General features: G+C 50.9%; 1 protein-coding gene across 2 annotated transcripts in view; it reads left to right on the forward strand.

The window, feature by feature from the left end:
* The window catches only part of NTRK3 (neurotrophic receptor tyrosine kinase 3), a 538,866-nt gene that overhangs the window by 383,901 nt on the left and 135,807 nt on the right, over positions 1–19,158 (forward strand). For both annotated transcript variants that reach the window (XM_042988103.1, XM_042988104.1), the window contains one exon: positions 4,220–4,408. In XM_042988103.1, the coding sequence (XP_042844037.1) occupies positions 4,220–4,408 (189 nt within the window). The remainder of the gene's footprint in view (positions 1–4,219; positions 4,409–19,158) is intronic.

Here is a 19,158-nt window from a genome sequence, read left to right on the forward strand (position 1 = left end):
GAAGGCAAATGGTCACGAGGAGGATAATGTACCAGAATTGACCAAGCGTCCCTTTGAACAAACCATTTCGCCCACAGTCTGCACTTTCGGGGAGGCAGCGCCGCGTAATGGTCATGCGCACAGGCTCTGGGCAGACTGGTGGTTTGTATCCCAGCATCCCACCTTGGGCAGGGCACGGCTCTATGCCTCAGTGCTTCCATCTGTAAAATGGGGAAAATGGTGGTACTGACTTCACAGAAGCATTATAAAGTGAAAGGAGTTGCATTTACAGAGCCTGATGCGTAGAATGCACACAATAATAAAAATTATTATGACAATCACGGTATCTCTAATTTACTCCTCAACCTGCTGTAATTGAATGTTTTCTTCCTGTCACTCCTCTGTGGGAACTGCTGTCATTAAGGCCACCTTCGTGTTGTCACGTACAGTGGCCTATATTCGTTCTTCACCCTACTTGGCCTTAGTATGTGATGCTCTTGAACTTGTAGGAATTCTCCTCCTTTAACTTCTAAGACAGTGTCCTTTACTGATTCTCTTCTGCTTTTCTGGCTGTTTCTTCTCATGTTCCTTTCCCTGCTCCCCTTCCTCTGCATGCATTTTAAGTATTAGGGCTTCGACGTTTGCTTTATTCTTAGATTTCTGTGAAGTCTTCCTGGGTGACCCCATCCCTTCCCGTGGCTTAGGAGCCTGTAGCAGGACCCTTCTCCTCCCCATGGCGCTTACCTATCCCTTTGAGATCCTAGAATAACGTTGAGAAAGCAGAGACTGTTTTGGATTGCAGGCTTTGGAACGTTTTGTTGACCACTCGCTGTCCATTGACTCCCGGAGACAGATTCAAAGAAACAGTAAAAGGCTCACGTCCCAACGTTCTGTCTTCTCCAGACTCCTCCTGATGTGGTGTCCTGCCTCCGTGTCACTATAACAACCCACATTCCATGATGCTGAGAACAGAAGGGGGTGAGGTGGGGGGGTGGGGGGGCTTCTGTTATTTGGTCTTTTTGGAACTGTATCTTCTATTCCTTCTTTTCCCATCTGTACCTTTGTCTTGCCGAAGTGTCCCCTCCTGCTGCTTCCCAGGATAGGGGGAGGCGAATGTCTACACACCTGCAAATACCTTTCTTTTGCTTTCTACAATGAGTGAATAAACTTTTAGGGGTAGAGTTTTGTCTGAAAACTTGTCCGTCAAAATTTTGAAGGAATTGCACAGGGAAGCCACAGTGGGTTGTAATGGAGAATTGCATTGTCTTCCTGATTTCTGTTCCTTTCGAAATGGGACCCTTCCCTCCCTCCTACAAGCTCTTAGCGTCTTCTCTCAAGATGCTGGCATTTCATAACTTTGTGCCTTGATGCATGTGTGTGTGTGTGTGTGTGTGTGTGTGTGTGTGTGTGTGTGAGGGGGGTGCATGTGCTTACACCATATGCACATAGGCATGTATTAATTGTGCTGGAAACTGAGTAGACAGATCATTTGGAGAAATTTTTCTCTATTTTTTTTAATCCTTTCTTTAATCTTTTTATTCTCTCTCCTTCCCTCTCCCTACCCTACCTTTCTTTTAATTAGATATCGAGTCTCTGGATGGAGTCTTTAATTTTATCTTTTCCTTTCTATTTACCTCCTCTTTCTTTTTTGTTTGAGTTTCTGGAAAATTTCCTTGCCTTTCTCTTCCACTGTTCTTTGACTTTCGAATTCTAATGGTCATAATTCTCAGGGACTTTTTCTTAGCCTTAAATTGTTCACATTTTAAATATCCTCTTGATTTATGGGTGTGATTACCTTCATTGGTCTCTCTGAGGACATTAGTGATTTAGAAAAAAAGTCTTCTGCTCCCTGCATTGCCTCCATTTCCTGTCGGTCCCTGATTGTCTGTTTGTCTTGCACTCTCTCTTTCATGCTGCAGCTTTGCCTAAGTGTCTGGTGATCCTGGGCTATTTTCTCATATTTAGGAATCAAGGATTAGAAAGCACTTACACACACAGATGGGCCTTGTCAACTATTAGCCTTCACTGTGGCATGATCACAAAGTAAGCATGGCTTCATTGGGAGACCGCCACATGTAAACAGCTAGGTGTTTTTGTTTTGTTTTGTCTTTTGTTTGTTTGTTTTGAGGCATTTGGTTTCTGCAGAGAAGCATCCCCTGAATCTCCTACAGAAGAGACTAGGAGTAGGGTAGATGGCAGGCACGGTCATTCTTGGTTTCTGTCTTCTAGGAGCAAGAAGAAGGGGGCCAGTCCTTCCCCGGAGCCCTTCCAGTTAATTTTCTCCAGGAAGAAACCACTAGACTGGGAGCACGGTGATGGCCTGGGTACCTTGTTCCAGCCCTGAGCCTTACCCCAGCCTTCTGGGCGACCCTGTCCCTTCAAGTACTAGGCCACCCCGCAGAGCTGAGCTTCCGTAAATATTCCCCCTGCAGCCCCTGTAAGCGAGCTTTCCTCGTTTTACATTGCATCTTCCAAAACACTGAAATATCTTATTTCTTCTCATCTCCCCTCTTCTTGCTCTTTGTGTACAAATATTTCTTTAATTTTTCTTCCTTTCTTTTTTTTTTTAATATTTTAGAGACATTTGGGGTGGGAGGAGTGGTAAAAACCCGTGCTCTGCTTTCACTGATGAATTGGAATCACGATGAAGTTTTTCAAAGTTTACAAGGTGTTTTCAGGCACTGGCCTCTCTGGTTGCAGGGCAAGTGATTATCGCCACTCATTGCTGCTTTTCCACACGGTCTCCAAACACCATCAGGCATTTGTCATGGATTGGAATAAGCCTGTCTGTGCCGACAGAGTAGAATTCAGGGTCCCCAGCTTGCATTTACTAGTCTCCCTTTTAGTTCTGCCTCATTGGTGCTTCCCCTCTCTATTTGATGGGAAATACTCTCCCCATAAACTTCAGTAGATGTAATGGATTTCTGCCGTGGAAATATTGTTCAAGTCGCAAAACCAAATCACAGCAGGCACTTTGTCTTGGAACCACGTGTCTTGCAAAGCAGCCATTTCAAACACTAGTTGTATGAAGCCACAGTCACAGCTAATGCACTTTACCCGGGTTCTGTTTGTACGTATGGGAGAACCTCACCACCAGACAGAACCATTGCTCTGCCAAGATGGCGGCAATAATTATCTCTGTAAATAACCCGACTTACTGGGTTTCTTCTTTGGGTTAGAAAATTGTGGAGTCGGGGTTGGTGAAGACACGAATGATGTGTCGTGAAGACACGACAGGGCAGGGTGGATCCTTCAAGAGTGGGATACTGACTCAGTTGCCTGAAGGCTATCAGTGATGCAGACAAATTACTGTCACTTTGAAAGCTGGCTCAGGCTCCCTCTGGGCTCATACTGGGCTTATTTCCCCGTGGACTGAGAGAGGTAGAGGTGATAGAGTCCAGCGAAAGCTACATACGTTCCTGTAGGATTCCAAGGGCCACTCTGGAAAGGCTCTCAGCCTCCAAGGCTCTAAGTAGAGGCTCCAGATCCTGGCCGTGCCAGGGACTCACACAGAAGCTCTTTAGATCTTGATGCCCAGGTCTGTCCCCTGACCAACTGAATCAAAATCTGGAGGTGGGACCCAGCATCAATAGTTTTTAAAGCTCCTGGGGCACCTGGGTGGCTCAGTCAGTTAAGTGTCCAACTTCGGCTCAGGTCATGATCTTGCGGTTCATGAGTTCGAGCCCTGCATCGGGCTCTGTGCTGACAGCTCAGAGCCTGGAGCCTGCTTCAGATTCTGTCTCCCTCTCTCTCTGCCTCTGCCCTTCTCACAGTGTGTCTCTTTCTCAAAAATAAATAACAAAACATGAAAAAAATTAAAAAATAGTTTTTAAAGCTCCTGAAGGGAGGAGGAGCAGGGTGCAAGTTCCTGCTGTGTAAAAAAAAAAAAAATTTTCAGCCCGTTGTTCCTATATAAGCCAAGAACTCATGTAAAATTTGCATTATTTTGAACTAATTTGGATTTGGAGGAAGTACAAATAATTCATGTCCTAGTCACTTTGATACACTTATTTTGCAGCTGTTTCCATGGTGTGTGATAGGGTGGATGTTTCTCTCAAGAAAGAGAATGCAGAGGTGGTTCTTTGAATGCAGACTCCAGAGCGTTCGGGGAATACTCTTGCAGTGGATTTTACTCTTATGGAAATGTGGTGGCCAAAATCATGAAAGGGTCTGTGGGCAGGGCCAGGCACTGGCCAGACATGACCTCATCAGAGTCCTGTGTCTCTCCTGGTGTGTGCAGGCCCCGTGGCTGTCATCAGCGGCGAGGAGGACTCAGCCAGCCCGCTGCACCACATCAACCATGGCATCACCACACCCTCGTCGTTGGACGCTGGGCCAGACACGGTGGTCATCGGCATGACCCGGATCCCAGTCATTGAGAACCCCCAGTACTTCCGTCAGGGACACAACTGCCACAAGCCAGACACGTGTGAGTACTGGAGTAGAATGTTGTCCCTTCTGGGGAGGGCAGGGGAGGGGCATGGCAACAGACCACCTAGCTGGGGTTCTGGAACCTTCCGAGGTGACCTGCCACCTGCTAACCTCCCACTCTCTAAGAGACCCTCCCTGTTTGTCTCAAAACTTGAAAAAAATAGCCTCATCAAGGGGTCTCCGTTGGGACAGAGGGGGCTCAGGATGAGAAGTAGCCCAGAAGCAGGAGCCCCAGCCCCACATGGAGAGGTGCTCCCAGTAAGGCAGGGGGCACAGACCAGGCTGGTCTTCTCTACAGACCTGGCCTCTGCATTTAGGAAGTGTAACCTGACTCTGTCCAGACAACAGCCCCTGAGGCTATCAGACCCTCCACCCCAGCCTCCTCCATGAGAGGGCAAGGGAATGAAGGGTGGTGGGCACCTTTTGAATGGAAACATCTCTCTAGCTGCCCCTCCGGTGCCCCGAAGTGCGCACTTTCTGAGCATCTGATCCTGGTCCCAGCACTTGGACACCTCACCTCCCTCTGCAAGATGTCTCATTCCGATCAGAGGACTCAGGGCACCTGTTTCCTCCTCGTTTCTTACTTGCTGTTGGTTCCAGCCCCTCTCTTTGTGTTCCTGCTGAGTTCTGCTAGGGCCTCTCCCAGCTCCCAGGGCCTCTCCCAGCTTCCGGAGCCTCCGTGGCTTGGACCTTCCAGCCAGCAGTTCTTCCCTTCCCCGTGTCCCACGGTCAGTGTAGGGCTGGCAACCCCAACGCATAGCCTCCCCTGCTCCTGCCCTCAAGAAATGGTCGGCTAGTTCAGGAGACACAGCAGAGGCCCCTGGAGATTGCCCGAGAGCTGGAAGGGATGGAAAGACTGGGTTATGGTAAGGCCTCATCTTCCGACAGGAAAACTGAGATACGGGGAGGCTGCGAGTTCCCTTCCCCGTCCCCAGGCTTGTGCCGTAGGTTCTCTTCTTCTGTCCGCGGGGCTCAGGGTTTGGCCACGGAAGAGGCACCTCGAGTCTTGCTCTTCCAAGAGCTGTACTCGGGCCACACTGTCGCTCACGGAACTCTTGCTGCTCCCGCTGGTCCGTCCTACGGCAGAGTGGGCATTCAGCTGTCTCACTGACCTTTGCTTCTGTTTTTCTGGTTCCAATTTTTAGAGAGAGGATTACCACAGTGGGAGGTTCTGGGCTCGAGTCAGAATGAGATCATCATGTGCCTTCCAACCTTGGGTGTCCTCCAGAATTGGTCTCTGTGTTTATCGGACGCCCACCCCCGTCAGTGTCAGAGGAAGGATATCTGGGTTCCGGACCAGGGCAAGGGAAGAAAAATACCTGTGTGTCAGACAAATAGTGGGGGAACACAGTGCTAAGAATGGTTCTGCTCTGGCTAAAGGTCTTGCCTCCGGTCAGGTTCATCTTGGACTGGCCTGAGTGTGGCTGGAAGGAAAGGCTTTCTGGGGTGGTAGCATGGAGTCCAAGCCAGGTCTAGAGTTGACGCTGTGAGCTTTTCAGAGCCATGCTAGCATTTGAACAGAACTTAGGCCTTGCTGTATTGAATACACAATTGATTCTCGTTATTTACAGTAGCTATGTTTCAACAGAGTCACCATGAACACTGAATTAGCGGCTGCTGAGCCCTTGCTCCTAGGAGACATCCAGGGTTAGGTTCCTGTGAGCATCTGGTCACAGCGTTTTTATCAACTAATCAATACATAACCTGTTTTATGTGTGCTTCTGTCTAAAGACGCCTATTTAATAGATATCCCTGGTTCATTAGCATTGAACTTAGAGTCAGCAGCACTATGACTCATGCCTGAAGGACGCTTTTCTAGCACCCGGATCTTACCTAACACACCTGTTGTTTCCGTAAGGCACACACACCACAGCCTTCTTGCTCATTGGAATGTTAGAAAGTCAGTGCTATGCTTGGGGCCATTGTATCCAGTGAAATCACCCACAAAAAATACACACATGCAGAAAATGGCACTAAAGGGACTACAGAAGGGACGCTCATTTACGGTAGGAGAGCTGAAATAAGAAGGTAGCACATCACGTGGAAATGTGCACGTCGGGTGACTCGGATTTCTCGCCACTGCTTGCCTGTTTACGAATGACCATAAAAGCGCCCAAGAGTATGGGTTTTGGGGTGACGCTTACATTTTAGCAAGTGGGCGACTTTGTAAATCCGAAATCCATGAATAACGAGGGTGGAATTTCTGGGCTCCTGGCGTTCTAATCTCTGGGTCGCGTGAGCTCCTGATAACCAGCTTCCCAGGACGACTGCCGGGTGGGGATGAATCTGGCACGTGGGAAGGAGGTTTCCCCTGGGCCATCAGATTAAGTGCAAGCCGTGGAGAGAGCTATGGGATCGGAGTGTCCTTTGATATGGGGATCCAGTCCCAGCCAAGGAGCTATCGCAGTATGAAATGGTGTAGAGGAAAAGCCTTCCTTCCTAATCTCTGCATTTGTGATTCAAAGCGGACTGTTGAAGGATCCAAGCAGTACGTCCCTGTAAACAAGAAGGGGTCAGTGGAGGTGGAGGGGAAGCAGGTTTATGGATGAAGACTGGAAGGAATAAGGGAACAAGCCATACCTCCAGTGAAGGAAATCACAAGCTGCCTTCGGGTTGTTAAAACCCTCCAATACTAAGGGAAGTGTCCTTTTCGGGGAAGCGGCATATTTTGTCCTATCGGTAGACCGCGGATGGCTCCCAACTGTTCTCGGAAAACATGGATGGCAACAACAAGGGGTGCGCAGGAGCCTCGTAATGGGACTTGGCTAGCCCCGCCTCTGTGAGTCCAGGCTGATTCACACTGACGGGGAGAGGCAGTGCCCGGCCCGCCTCTCAGCTGAGATTTGCCAGCCAAGAGGCAGCAGGTCTCTGATGACAAAGGCTTTATCGGTTGAGAAAAGTGACTCCGCGGCACATCTCCGTGTGCAGTGAGACACTGTCATAAATAATTAAAACCACATGCGCCTTGGCACATCAAGAAGCAGAGAACATTCGTGACTCTGCAGACGGGGCTGGGGTCACTCCTTTCGGGGAAGGAGAATGGCAAGGCACAGGGTATTAAGGGAGGAAAAGATCTCCTATCATCTCCTGGGGGCTCTCCCATCGATTCCCTCCCACGTCCCATGGGAGATGGGCAACGTGGGGAGAGATTGCAGGGACTCGTATACCTGCCTTGAGACACTGTTTCCCCCGGTTTCCCAGTGATGGATGTCGCACAGAAGCACCTTTCTTTCCGCAACATATGTTTACCATAAATGGTGGGACCTTTTTGACCAGAGAGGTCAGGATGCTTCTCCCGTCCCCTCCTTTCCCTCTATCTGTCTTTCAGTCTGGTCCCTGGCAGTTTTCCTAGCCTGTCAGGGCTGCAGGGACGTTTGGGGATCGCCTCATACCTTCCCTTATCAGATGCTTGCCTGTGTTCCCAGCAAGCACTCCGTGCTCAGCATTGTCTTTATTCTCAATTTATTCAGCCTTTCCAGGGACTCTGAAAGACCTGAATGAAAAAGCTCCTCCTTGGGAGTAGGTATGGAATCTGAAGCCTAATGAGGCCCCCTCATTGTTTATTTACAGCCCCCCTGGTTCTCGAAAATATCAAGGAATGGATACAGGCCTCCTTGTCACACAGCCAATGGGGGGCTAGATCCTACAGAACTAGAAACTGCGGGGCCGGTCTAGATGGGCCAGCGGGGGGAGGTGTGGCGGTGTTTGTAGCGACGTGGAGCCCTTGGTTACCTTGGTCACCCTCGCGACAGCCCTCGGCTGCAGTCTGTCCTGCAGATGCTGGGGCTGGATCCCGGCTGCTGCCTGAGGAGTCACGGGTTGGCTCTTTCCGCGGGCCAGCTGGAAGGCGCCTTGGCCCTGCATAAAGCCCTGGAGTTCTCTGTTCATCCCCTTCTCCAAAACCCATTTTCAGAAGACCGTCGCCTCTTGCTTGGGAGAGTAGAGGCCGTTTGGGGAGCCAACCTGTGCCCGTCTTCCCGCCCTCCCTTGCTCTGTCCCCAGGTCAGGGCGCCTGCCTTATTCACAGGGTGTCTCTGTCTTGCTTGTTACCTTCCCAGAGTCGGCCCGCCCCACCTCTCCATCCCTCTGATCTCGCCAGGGACTCCGCCCCACCCCGGCCAGCCGTCCTCTCCCCTCTCCTCCCCTGCAGAGAGTGTCTGTTTGCTCACCTTCCACTCACCCCCGAACCTCCTTAAGGTCCCTGCCCTGCAGCTCCATTTCCCTCTCTGCTTCTCCAGGAACCCTGACTTGGCTACCCTTGATCTCTTTGCAAAACTGGACCGCACCCTTTTGTGTTGTCTTTGTCTTCCTCCGAGTCACTGTCATTGGGCTGATTTTTCTCCCTTTCATCTGTTCAAAATGGATTTAGTGAGGGTTTGTGGCAGGCCTCCTTTGAGGCTCTGGAAACAGTGGGGAATGGGACACGCGTGGTCCCTACCCTCAGGAACTTGCTGCCAACTATAGCTGATCTCCAAGTGGCAAACGGCACCCCCTGCTCCCTCGGGGCCACTCGTGGAGCCCACCTTCCACCTTTCTGCCTGGTGCTTCACCGGCCTTTACCCCTGGTGGCTTCCTTCCAGAACACCAATCCCACACCTGCTGCTTTAGTGTAATTCCTGCCTGAAATGCCCATCTCCCCTCCTCACTCGGCCCCCACACTACCCCTTCCTTCCTTTCTGCACCCCTATTCGTCATTCAGCATCTGGCTCATTTCCAACCTCTTCCTAGGCCCAGGCGATGGCAAAGTGACCCTTCCCCCCTGGGAACCCCTGGCTTAGAGTAAATGCCGCACACTAGTCTTGAATGACTTTGAATCAAATCTTAGGTCATCCTGTCGCTTCTCAAAAATGTGTGCTCTGTTTCCCAAACCTGACTTTGAATGTGTTCCAAGAAGTAGCTCCTTTGTGTCATAATTCTCCATTATCTATTGAAGATACAGTGTGGGACTAGAGGCAAAGGAGGAACCAACCAGTGTGTGTTGAGGACGCCTGGTGAGTGTATCCTCATGGCCCAGACTTTCTAGACACAAAGGGAAAGGTCACTGGTCTGCGTCAGCAGCCTCCTCTGGACCAGATGTTGGGGTGGCATCGTACATCTTTTGTTCAGGCGATCTTGCACTCCCTCTCTGAGGAAGAGGCTGCTGTCCCCATTCTACAGATAAAAGAACTGAGGCTCAGTGAGCTTGAATGACTTGTAGATCACGTGGCTCTTGGGGGAGGGGCTGAGATTAAAACCCAGGCCTGCAGACACCAGCGTCCCTCCCATTTCCTATCCAGCCTCATTGCCAAGGACTGCAGTGATCCACAGGCATTTACTCTGTACCTCCTGCACTCACCACAGCTGGCTGAGGAGGAAGGAGGACAGTTTTATTGTTTTACGGAGGCTCACTTTGCTCCCCCTTTCCTGGATCAGGATAGCGCTGCGGATGGGCTCTTGAGGGATGGGATTCCCAGGAGGACCTTGGCTGAAGCTTCCTGTGGTCACGCGGCCGGGTCAGCCTTGGTCTGGCGATCGGCACTTACCCTTGTTCACAGAATCGAGTCCCCAGGGCATCGTGGTTGCCTTCGGATAAGGCAATACTTGGCCCTGGGGTTGAGTCCATTTGTGTTTATTTATTTACTTTTTGTTTTTAGAGCAGTTTCGGGTTCACAGAAGAATTAAGCAGGAAGTACAGAGAGTTTCCACTCACTCCCTCACACGCCTGCCCCCAGTTTTCCTTGTTCTTGCCATCTTGTGTTAGCGTGGTGCATTCGTTACCATTGATGTGCCAGTACTGACATATTACCAACTAAAGTCCATGGTTTATGAAAGCATTCACTGTGCGTGTTGTGACAGAGCAGTGTCAACACAGCACAGTTTCACTGCCCTAAAAGGTCCCCTACGGCCCACCTGTCCACCTCCCTTCCCCACCCTCTGGCAGCCACTGATCCTTGTATTGTCTCTACAGTCTTGCCCTCTCTGGGTGTCATATAGTTGGAATCCTACCGTGTGTTGGCTTTTCCGATGGGCCTCTTTCACTTAGTGACGTGCGTTTTTGGTTCTTCCCTTCCAAGTTTTTTCGTGGCTTGATAGCTTATTTCTTCTTATCCCGACTAAGGCTCCATCGAATGGATGTACCGCAATTTCCTATCCCTTCACCCATCGGAGGACATTGTATTAATTTTCCAGGGCTGCTGTGACAAAGTATCGCCAACTGGGTGGGTTCAAACAATAGAAATTTACTCTCTTGAGGTTCAAGAGGCGAGAAGTCTAACACAGGAGGTCAGTGGGCCATGCTCCCTCTGAAACCCGTAGGGGAACCCTTCCTCACCTCTTCCTAGCTTCTGGCGGCATTGCCTGTGTCCCTTGCAACTACACAACTCTCCAGTCCTCTGTCCTCTCATGGCACCCCCTCTGTGTGTCCAGCCTCACATGGCTGCCTTCTGCATACACCAGGCCTAGTGGCTGAGTGCCCCCCCCCACTCCAGTATGACTTCATCTTGACTTAACTGATTACATCTGTAGTGACCCTCTTTCCAAAATAGGTCACATTCCAAGGTGCTGGGGATTAAGATGTCAACATATCTCTTGTTGGAGGGACCCACTCAGTCCACGGCAGACATCTTGGTGGCTTCCTGTTTTGGGCAATTATGAGTAAAGCTCCTATGTACATTTGTGGGCGGGTATTGCACGGACGTAAGTTTTTAACCCCTTTGAGCGAACACCTAGGTGTGTGTGTTTTCTGGATTGTTTGGGGAGAGTATGTTTAGCTTTGTAAGAGACTGCCAAATTGGCTTTTTCAAAGTGGCTTCACCGAGTCTGGTTCTTTTCATTTTGTATTAGACTGGCCTCCGCCAATCAGCTCCTACCCGAGGATCTCCTGGGATAGTACGCACCTGCCTTCTTAGTGTGCTTTCTGGAGAGTGTGTATGTGTATACACATGTGTGTATGATGCACCTTCTCTTGTGCTCTAAGCTGTACCAGCAACTGCTGATTGTATACTTTTTACTGGATGCTCACATAGACTAATAGTGAGCATGCTTCACACCTGACTTGTCACTGGTCAGAGGCCAGGCACCACGTTCACTGCAAAACCGGCCCCTCGGTTTGCTGACTGGGGTGTTTACCATGGGGCCAAGCCCAGCCCCTGGTGGCCTTCACCTTTCCAGCCTCTGACTCCTTTTCTGTTTTGGTTTCCTTGAAGCCTTGCTGATGCCTTCTCTTTCCCCATGTGTCATTGTCAAGCTGGCTCTGGATTCCTGGGCCTCCTGTACCGGTTCTGTTTTCTACACCAGTGTCTGTGCTTGGAACCATAGGTGTGCACTTAATTGTCAGCCCCTCCTGGCTGGTCACCTCTTCCTGTTTCCCTACATCTGCCACACACCCTCCCCGGCTGACCTGGCAGTTCTGTCCCGGGGTCTTCTTCATAGCTTCTCGTTCTCATGAGGCTGTCGAAACCCATCTCTTTTGGCTCCCTCAAACTCTCTCTTCTCCTTCATTCCCTGGCCGCTGAGCAGACCTTCACTGGGCTCTTACTAAGTGGCAGGTAACCCTACATTGGGCCCTGGGGTGGAGTGGAGGACCTGCCCTTCCTAACACGTCTTTGGCTACATTGCAGCTGCTTGGGGGTGCTGGCCTCAGGGCATCCCCCCTAACCCAGTCGGCCTACAAGACAATGACTTGCACACAGATAACCAAAGCGGGAGCCTCTAGGCCTGTGCCCTTTCAGCTGGAACTCGCTCGGGAGTGAGCGAGTGGCTCGTCTCCTCCTCCTCTCCTGGGCCAGTCGGCCACGGAGCGTGCCTCTTCTGGAAGGGGAGATGCCGAAGCCAGTTTCCCAGCTGTGGTAGGGAGCCCAGAGCCTGTGCATATAATGCAGTATTAATAGTGCGTTGGCATGATATAGATTTCTGTCACCTTCTGTACTAACAAACATCGCTTAGTGCTGGGTAATGATGGGTGTTTGTTCCCAGCCACTTAGCTCAGCATAATGGACTTGCAGATGAAATATGGAAAATGGGCTCCTTTGTCTGGGAGGCTGCCCCCCTCCCCCCCCTCAACGAGTAGCAGAAGTGGCGGCAGCGGCAGCTGCTACTGCAGAGTAAGGCTTTCTAGGTTTTTCTCTAGCTGAAGTTCTGATGGACTTGCCTGATGGAAGGAAGGGGATCTGGTTACAGGGCTGGGCTGTGAGCTCCTCCTCTGGGATTGCAGCTGGGAAGAGGAAGCTGGCATACCAGGGTCTGCCATTTGCTCCCTGTGGCTGATTTAGAAGGCCGGCTTGGCTAGACGTGACACGGAGAGAAATAGGACCGACGTGGGTGGAGGGGGGTGGGGGGAGGCATCTCCTCCTTTATTCTGCTGGGTGGATCTTGATGGGCCAACTACATGTACAGCTTGGATCAGAGGTTGGTGAAGGTAATACTGACATTTTGCCTTAGCCTTTTTTCAGTGATGGGCTGTCTCCAGGCTTTGCTCGCCAGGGAGTCTTTCAGAGGACATTTTAAGTGAACGTAGATTAGGATCGTTTCCCTCTGGTTCTTCTTTAAGCCTGTTTTCAAATACAACTAGACTAAGTAGCTGACCCCTGAGGATCCTGCAATGCTCGGTTTGGTGATCCCAACATTGCTGGAGGAAAAGATGGCTCTGGCACATTACCAGTTGCCTTTCTTTCTGGAAAGAGCTAGATGATGCCAGAATGGGTTATCTTGGGAGTCAAGGCAGTTATGTCCTGGGCCCGCATACTTGTCCTGAGGGTCCTAGCCCCTAGAGATTAACCTCTGTTGGTCGCCGACTCCCAGGACCCCCAGATCTAGGCATAAACTAAGCATGACATTTGGTCTTTGTTTTTCCCTGTCCCGGGAAGACTATCCATTTCCCCTCAATTACATGAAAACCGTAGACATTCGTGAGCACACACTTTGGGGCCGTAACCAACTAGCCCAAAGAGACAGACTTCCCTCCATCTTCCTGAGCCAAGACAACCTGCCTTCCTGTTGGATATCATGACCTCATCTGTTCTGTGCTTCCGTGCGATAATCACATACTCAAAGTTAGTAGCTGCATGCAGTCATGCTAATTAAGTAATTAGGTATAATTGTACTCACTGTAAATACACAGTAATTGGCTTTAAAAAAGTACTTGGGGGGAGAAGCACGTGCTTCAAGGTGGCTAAGCAAAGAAGGGGAAGACCCCCCAGCCTGGAGGGGCATCACTGCCCCCGGGCCTGGGGGGGAGTCACTCCCCACAGTTAAAAGTAAGGACACTGTAGAGTGAGTCCTTGGCTTCCCTCAGAGCCCTAGCCGCAGAGGGACTACTTGTCCCCCTGGCCTGTCCTCGGTCTTGTCTTCAAGGAGTGGGAGGATTAAGCCCCCTCTGGAGATCCTCTCCAGCCCAAGACTAGCCAGAGATACATTTCTCCTTTCCCCTCCCACTGGATTCTGGCATCCAGTCTGTTCTGAGGTGTATCAGGGTGATAATTCAGAACCAGCCGAAAACACACACACAGGGATCAGAGAGGAATCAAAAGTCGGGCTCTATTGCTGGACTGAAGAAAATTGCTTGGACTTAAAAATAAAAAGCCAAAGTGGGCTTCTTGGTGCCTCTCCCAAATCCTGAATTCGGGATGCGCACACAGGAGTTGGGTCTGAGCAGCGGATGTTCATCTAGTTGCATGGGGGCAGCGGGTGTGGGGGGGTGTTATTGCCTGCCTCACCTTTTGCAAGCCAGGAGCTCAGCAACCCTCTAGAAAACCACACGTGCAGGGAGAGTCTCCCGTTTCTGTGTGAGCCCTGCTCAGAAGAGAAACCAGATGGTGGATGATGGACTCTGCTCATCTCACCCGTCAGATACATCACTCACTTCTCTGAGGTAGGAGCCAGGGGCACAGGTCGAGGGAAGGGTGGGGGGGTTCTTTCTTGTGTCTCCAACGAGATTAAGACTTCTCTTTTTTAATGTTTGTTTATTTTTGAGAGAGAGAGAGTGGGGGAGGAGCAGAGAGTGGGGAGGCACAGAATCTGAAGCAGGCTCCAGGATCCCAGCTGTCAACACAGAGCCTGTCGTGGGGCTCCAGTTCACGAACCGTGAGGTCATGACCTGAGCCGAAGTTGGACACTTAACCGACTGAGCCACCTGGGTGCCTCTAAAAACTCCTCTCTTATGGGCAGAGGCTAAAAGGTGGGAAAGGAGAAAAAAGTTCCCCACCCCCATGTTTAGGGACAGCAGGGAGCTCTATCATTCATTAGTGGTCGCCCCTATTAGTATTCTCTTTCCAGAAGCCCTTTTCCAGGAGAAAATGGTCGTCATTTCCATTTCCTCTGAATGAGCACATGAGTCATAATCCTGATGGGAGATTGCCAAAGGGGCCGGAGGTTCCCGTTGTGCTGTACTCTTCATGCTCAACGACTGAACACCCAAGCACTGCCCACCCATGGCGTAGCCAGAAGCCCAGAGGCCAAATGCCCTCCATCTTCTCCCCAGCTGCCTCGAATGCCATGTGCTCTGAGAGGTGCTAATAGGCATTTCTCAAAAACGATGTTCCGTGGTCAAGTACATTCAGGAAAACCTGGATTCAATAACTTTCTTACTGTGGCATTCTGGGAGCCTTCAAGGATGAAGGTCATTGCACCGTTGCAAGAGGGGCCTTGGGTCTGCGGCGTTAGCCAGATTTATTGAGCCTCCGAGCCTGATTCTTGAGGTAGGCCTGTTAGCATCTTTGTGGACACAGATGTTCAGCGGATCGCATTCTGGGCTGTTCTGGGGGTTTGGGGTTCTGTTTTCGCCTCCCCGGCAGATGTGGTAACTCATGTGACAGGGTGCCCAGATGGGCCTGAACCCGTTTGGCATGTGTGCTGTCACATTTCTTCCCAAGCCTCTGGGAGGGACAGGAAGTGGCTGCGTTCCATGGGAATGCCCAGAGTTGGGGTGGTGGCATTCTTCAGGATTTCTGGCAGAGAGCTAAGCGCCCTTCATTCAAATGGATCAGGGGAGTCTTTGTCTGTTGTTCTCGGCCTAGAAGCTCTTGCAGGTGCCTCTAACTCTTCCTAAACCCCCAGATCCGGCGATGCTGGTCATGGCCAAATTTTCACTGCATTCCTGTTTCCTGCATTTCACTGTCTCCAGGCAGACTTGCCACTTAGGATTGAAATCTCAGGGAGCCGTTCCTAAGGAGAAATGCATGAGTTGCAGGCTGTCAGCCTCCCAAGCCACTGTTTCCAAACCATGGTGTGGAAGGTCAAAGTGCTTCTTTATTTCAAGAAGGGCATATGATGCTCTTGGCACAAAGTGGGCCAGGGCAAGGTCTCAACCAGCCGAGAGAGTGAACCGAACCCTTGGTTCTAGGGGGTCATTTTTCATTAGAAAAGAAAGTAAAAGGAGTGTGTAGGGGGCTGGTCCTAGACCCTGGTCCCAGCCTACCTGCTCAGCCACCGTGGGACTCTGGGAGAGGCATCCAGCGTCTCTAAATTTGAGATGAGAAAACAGGACCACCTGAGCTGGTATTTTTCGAGATGAAGTGGCATGAGAATTTGAAAGCGTCCTGTCATCTTGCCTAAGTGACATACACAGATCGTCTTTTCCCTGACAACAGTATTTTTACAACTGTTGTTACAACCCCTGATTCAAATATGCTGGTGGGGGAAACCAGCTCAGTGGTGTTAAGAATAGAGATTTTTCAAAGCCTGATGATATTTCTCAAAAGACAAGAATCCTTCCCTCCAACGACTTCTTTTCCCCGACGCTAAGAAATAGCGTTTTATCACCCAGATCCGCAGCCACCGAGATGCTCTTCGGAGTTAACACCGTAATACCGTGGTTGTCAGGAAATGATCGATGTAGATGAGCAGTGGGCTCAGGCCGATTTCCTTTTGGGTTAAGAGACCGACACACCATGAGCCCGAACGGGGGATGGGAAAGAGACTCATAGCGGGATTCTTTCGTTTGTTTGGTTTTTACTCTTGGTTTTACGCCTCTCCTTGTCAGTAAACGTTACTTGGATGAGACTTCAGTGCCCGTGAACCCCCCTGCTTTACCCGTGTTCCTTCCCAAGTGCCTCTCACTGAGTTACTTGTATGTCTGTGCCCGTAGGGTACCCTCCACAGCTAGGGCTGTAATGCTCATCCACTCAGGTGACTTCGTTTTTGAAATATGAGGCTCCTTCAGTCTTTTCTTGACGAACGTATACATCCTCCAGACACACATGTACACGTATGTGGGTCTTGTCATAGTTGCACACGTATCTCACGTTTTGGGCACTGATTGTATCAGTTGAGGTCCTTTTGGCTGCAGGTGCCAGACAGTCGTGACCCACTGGGCTTAACACAAGAAGGAAACTGAGTATCACATTAGCTCCGCTAAATAGCTTGGGAAGGCTCCCGGCACATGAGGACTTCAGCTCTGCTTTTCTGTGATTGTCCTGCCTCTTGTCTTTCTGTGTTTTGCTTTACCACCGGACTGGCTCCCCTCATGGTTACAAAATGGTTGCAGGAGCCTCAGGCATCACCGCTAAGCACATGACCCGGGGCAGCACAGCGTTGTCTCTCCTTGTGTGTTGTTGAAACTGAGAAGACCTTTCCCCAAAGCCCCCAGGAGACATTCCCTCCTGTCTCATGGCTGGAGTGATGTCGTATTCCTAAATCCGTCCCCCACCAAGAGAACGGAATTACCACACGCACTTGAGGCTCATCCAGATTCTCCTTTGGGCTTGGGGATGGAACATACTTCTCCGGAGGCACGGGGCTGCCTGGAGGGGAGTGGACACCGGCACAGAATCAGGGTTCTGTTAGCAAGGAAGAATCCAGGAGTGGCTGTTGGAAATGACAACGCCCGTCCCTGCGGTGCTTTGCCAAGGGTAAATCGTGCTCACCTTGTCGTGCGGCCTTGCCAACTGCTTCCGTCCTGCTCTTCTCAGAGTGAGCAGAAGCCTCTCGGGATAGAGGTGGTAGGAGGAGGATGGGAAAAGTGATCCTGTGTCAGTTTTACCCCCCCCCCCCATTTTTCTCCTTTTAGGGAGAGCAAGCTGGCAGTTTGTGGTTGTCGTCATCGCTGTTCTGGTCGGGTAAATGGTCCCGCTGATTTGCAAGGCTATACTTACATGCCCGAGCAAGGAAAAATTCCTTCATGTGGCTTCAGCTGGATGTGATGATCTCAGTTGAGCAAGCTGTGTGAACTCCTGGGAGCTGCTGTGTGATCCTTGGGGAGCGTGGTTTCTGGGGAGAATGTGGGGGCAGGGGTGAAAAGAGGGTAAGCAGGGAGGGGGTTGGTGAGGAGAAGAGAATCAACACCTCCTCAATACCTGTCAGTGCCTATTACTAACCAGGCTCCGAATCTCAAGTACCTTACAATAATAATAAAATCTTTCACTGCACAGTACTTGCTCTCAGGCACCTGAAAACAGTCAAAACAGGGGCACCTGGGTGGCTCAGTTAAGCATCCGACTCTTAATTTCGGCTCGGGTCATGCTCTCATGGTTCGTGAGACGGAGCCCCACGTCGGGCTCCATGCTGATGGTGTGGAACCTGTTGGGATTCTCTGTCTCCCTCTCTCTCTGTCTCTCTCCCACTCATGCTCTCTCTGTGTCTCTGAAAATAAATAAATAAACTTAAAGAAAGAAAACAGCAAAAATATAATAGACGGGCTTAATTTTTAAAAACTATGGGGTAGGTGCTGTTGCTGAGAAAAGTGAGGCACAGGATAGGTAAGACATTTGCTGTAGTCTCGTGGCTAGGAAATGACAAAGCCACGGTATGACAGAGCCTGCCACCTGCTCTTCCCTTCATTAGGTCTTTCTACATGAAGCCTACCTGGTACGTAAGTGTTGCGACCCCCACTTGGCAGATCAGGAAACTGTGGTACTTGCCCAAGGTCGCTGTCTGGTCAGTGGTGGAGCCAGGGTTCCCACCTGGGGGTTCAGGAACGTGCCTGTGCCCTGGCCCGGGCTGCCTCCCCTTCCTGGTAGCTGACCTCCACCTGTACCCCACCTTCTGGGAGACTGAGGATGGTCTTGCAGATTCCCAGACAGATGCTAGCTTGGGTGGCCCATGGGGCCCACCATGGAGTCAGCAGAAGGCAGTCCCCCTCTGGCACTCCCATGGCTCCTGTGTAGGCAACCCCTTCTTCATCCCTACCCCGGGAGGCCATCTGGAGCCTCATTGGCCTGGAAGGCGGGCCTCTCAGTGGGGTAGAGATGGGCGCTGGAGAAGGGTGCTGGAGGTTGTGTGTGGGCTGCACGGAAGGAGGAGGACCACAGGCCTTGGAGCCAAGTTGGCCTCGTTTTCGGCCAAGCGTCCTCTTACCCTGTCCCTGGTGGCCGTGTAGCTTAATTTGTCACCCAGATTGTGGCCAGCCGGGCCTCTCACCAGGTGCTGTGTTAGCTCCCATCCATGCCCAGACCTAGAATTCCTGGTGATGCAGCAACTCTTCGTTTTGGATTCTGCTGAGTCGGGCGGCCCTAATGCCACCGGTAATGAAGAAGTGTTGGGACTAAACTCCTAATGGCTCATTGATTGGTTGAATTATGCTCAGTGTAATTCTGAAAATAGATTTTAAATATGTGCTTGGGGATTTGTGGGGATTGGTTACTTAGGAGCTTTAACTCAATCGTGGCTGGTTTGACAGAGACATCAATGCTGGTGGCCTCCGCTGGCGCCATGCTGTTCGCCACGCTCTTCACCAAGGCGAGGCCCCACCCCGGAGCCAGGAAGCTGGCCAGAGGGCAGTGTGCGCATGCGTAGGAAGGTCCCCTTCCCGTACATACACACCCCTTGGCAGAGGTC

Source organism: Panthera tigris, chromosome B3, assembly GCF_018350195.1.
Source record: "Panthera tigris isolate Pti1 chromosome B3, P.tigris_Pti1_mat1.1, whole genome shotgun sequence".
Classification (NCBI taxonomy): domain Eukaryota; kingdom Metazoa; phylum Chordata; class Mammalia; order Carnivora; family Felidae; genus Panthera; species Panthera tigris.